General features: G+C 50.7%; 1 protein-coding gene across 2 annotated transcripts in view; it reads left to right on the forward strand.

Moving 5' to 3' along the window:
• The window catches only part of LOC105902224 (adiponectin receptor protein 1-like), an 11,004-nt gene extending 9,837 nt beyond the window's left edge, over positions 1–1,167 (forward strand). For both annotated transcript variants that reach the window (XM_012829772.3, XM_031566844.2), the window contains exon 8: positions 687–1,167. In XM_012829772.3, the coding sequence (XP_012685226.2) occupies positions 687–815 (129 nt within the window). In that variant the 3' untranslated portion in view covers positions 816–1,167. The remainder of the gene's footprint in view (positions 1–686) is intronic.
• Positions 1,168–2,021: the final 854 nt, after the last annotated feature.

The raw sequence follows: 2,021 nt of genomic DNA on the forward strand, positions 1-2,021 counted from the left end.
TCCACCTCTCCCTCTCCCTCTCCACCTCTCCCTCTCCTCCTCTCCCACTCCACCTCTCCTCCTCTCCTCTCCTCCTCTCCCTCTCCTCTCCACCTCTCCTCTCTACCTCTCCACCTCTCCCTCTCCCTCTCCACCTCTCCCTCTCCTCCTCTCCCACTCCACCTCTCCTCCTCTCCTCTCCTCCTCTCCCTCTCCTCTCCACCTCTCCCTCTCCTCCTCTCCCTCGCCACCTCTCCTCTCCTCCTCTCCTCTCCACCTCTCCTTTCCTCTCCACCTCTCCCACTCCACCTCTCCTCCTCTCCTCTCCTCCTCTCCCTCTCCTCTCCACCTCTCCCTCTCCTCCTCTCCCTCTCCTCTCCACCTCTCCTCTCCTCCTCTCCTCTCCACCTCTCCTTTCCTCTCCACCTCTCCCTCTCCTCTCCACCTCTCCTTTCCTCTCCACCTCTCCCTCTCCCTCTCCCTCTCCCTCTCCACCTCTCCCTCTCCTCCTCTCCCACTCCACCTCTCCTCCCTCTCCTCTCCACCTCTCCCTCTCCTCCTCTCCCTCTCCACCTCTCCTCTCCTCCTCTCCTCTCCTCCTCTCCCTCTCCTCTCCACCTCCCCTCTCCACCTCTCCCTCTCCACCTCTCCTCTCCTCTCCACCTCTCCCTCTCCTCTTCACCTCTCCTCCTCTCTCTGCTCTGTAGTTCCAGTCTCATCAGATCTTCCATGTGCTGGTGGTGGCGGCGGCCTTCATCCATTTCTACGGCGTCTCCAACCTTCAGGAGTTTCGTTACGGCCTGGGCGGGGGCTGCACAGACGACTCCCTGCTCTGACCAATCACAGCAGTACTTCCTGTTTCCAGTTTCCACTACACCTCACTTCCTGTAACGTCCTGTAATGTCACCACCATCCTGTCTGCCGCCCTGACCACCTGACGGAGGCAGCGCCCCACACACACACACACTCGCCCCCCACACACACTCTGCCAACACCACAAGGAAAACGCGTGCGTGTGTGTGTGTCAACTGTCCAAGGGGCCTCCGAAAGCTTCACCTGTGTTTGATAGAGTGTGTATCATGTCTCTGACAGAACAATGAAAACAAAAAACACTGAATCATTTTAACTCTGTACTTGAAATACTTGAAGTGTTCAGTATGTTAATATAAACAAAATCTTGAAAATGAACAGATCTGGCAGCTTTGCTGAGTGTGTGTTTGTGTGTTATTTGCACAGGGTGACAAGTATATGCTGTGTGTGTGTGTGTGTGTGTGTGTGTGTGTGTGTGTGTGTGTGTGTGTGTGTGTGTGTGTGTGTGTGTGTGTGTTATTTGCACAGGGTGACGTGTGTGTGTGTGTGTGTGTGTGTGTGTTATTTGCACAGGGTGACAAGTATACAGTGCTGCTTGAAAGTATGTGAACCCCTTGAGCAGTTTAGAGTTTTCTGTTGTTTTACCATGATTTTTCTAGTTTATCACCACCAGTTTTCCATAAATGAAATGTCAGGGTTTATGTTTATCAATTGCATGTACTTGTTTAGAGGGAATTGTGTGAGTAGCCAAAAAACGACATGAAACATGAAATTTGTGTATGTGCAGAAGTAAATGAACCCCCAGCTGCATTGGTAAAGTCAAGTAAGTAACAGATTCAGTGAAACACATTTGGGTGCTTAATTAGTCAATTAAGCAAACCAATCAAATGAGATATCCTTAGAAAAAGGGTTGGGCAACACATTAAAAGAGAGAAGAAACCAACCAAACTAGTGCCAAGGTGTACCCACACAGATCAACAATGCAGAGAGGAAAGGAGTTATCCGAGGACATCAGGAAGAAGGTACTGACAGCCCATCAGTATGGGGAAAGCTATAAGACCATCTCCAAAAGATTCCAGCTCCATCCATCCACTGTAAGACATATCATTTACAAATGGAGGGCATTCAACATCACCGCAACTCTGCCTAGAAGTGGACGCCCATTAAGACCATCGCCAAGAAGCACCAGAAGAATAATAAATCAGGTAAAAGCCAACCCACACATCACCTCT

This window comes from Clupea harengus, chromosome 4, assembly GCF_900700415.2.
Source record: "Clupea harengus chromosome 4, Ch_v2.0.2, whole genome shotgun sequence".
NCBI classification, from domain to species: domain Eukaryota; kingdom Metazoa; phylum Chordata; class Actinopteri; order Clupeiformes; family Clupeidae; genus Clupea; species Clupea harengus.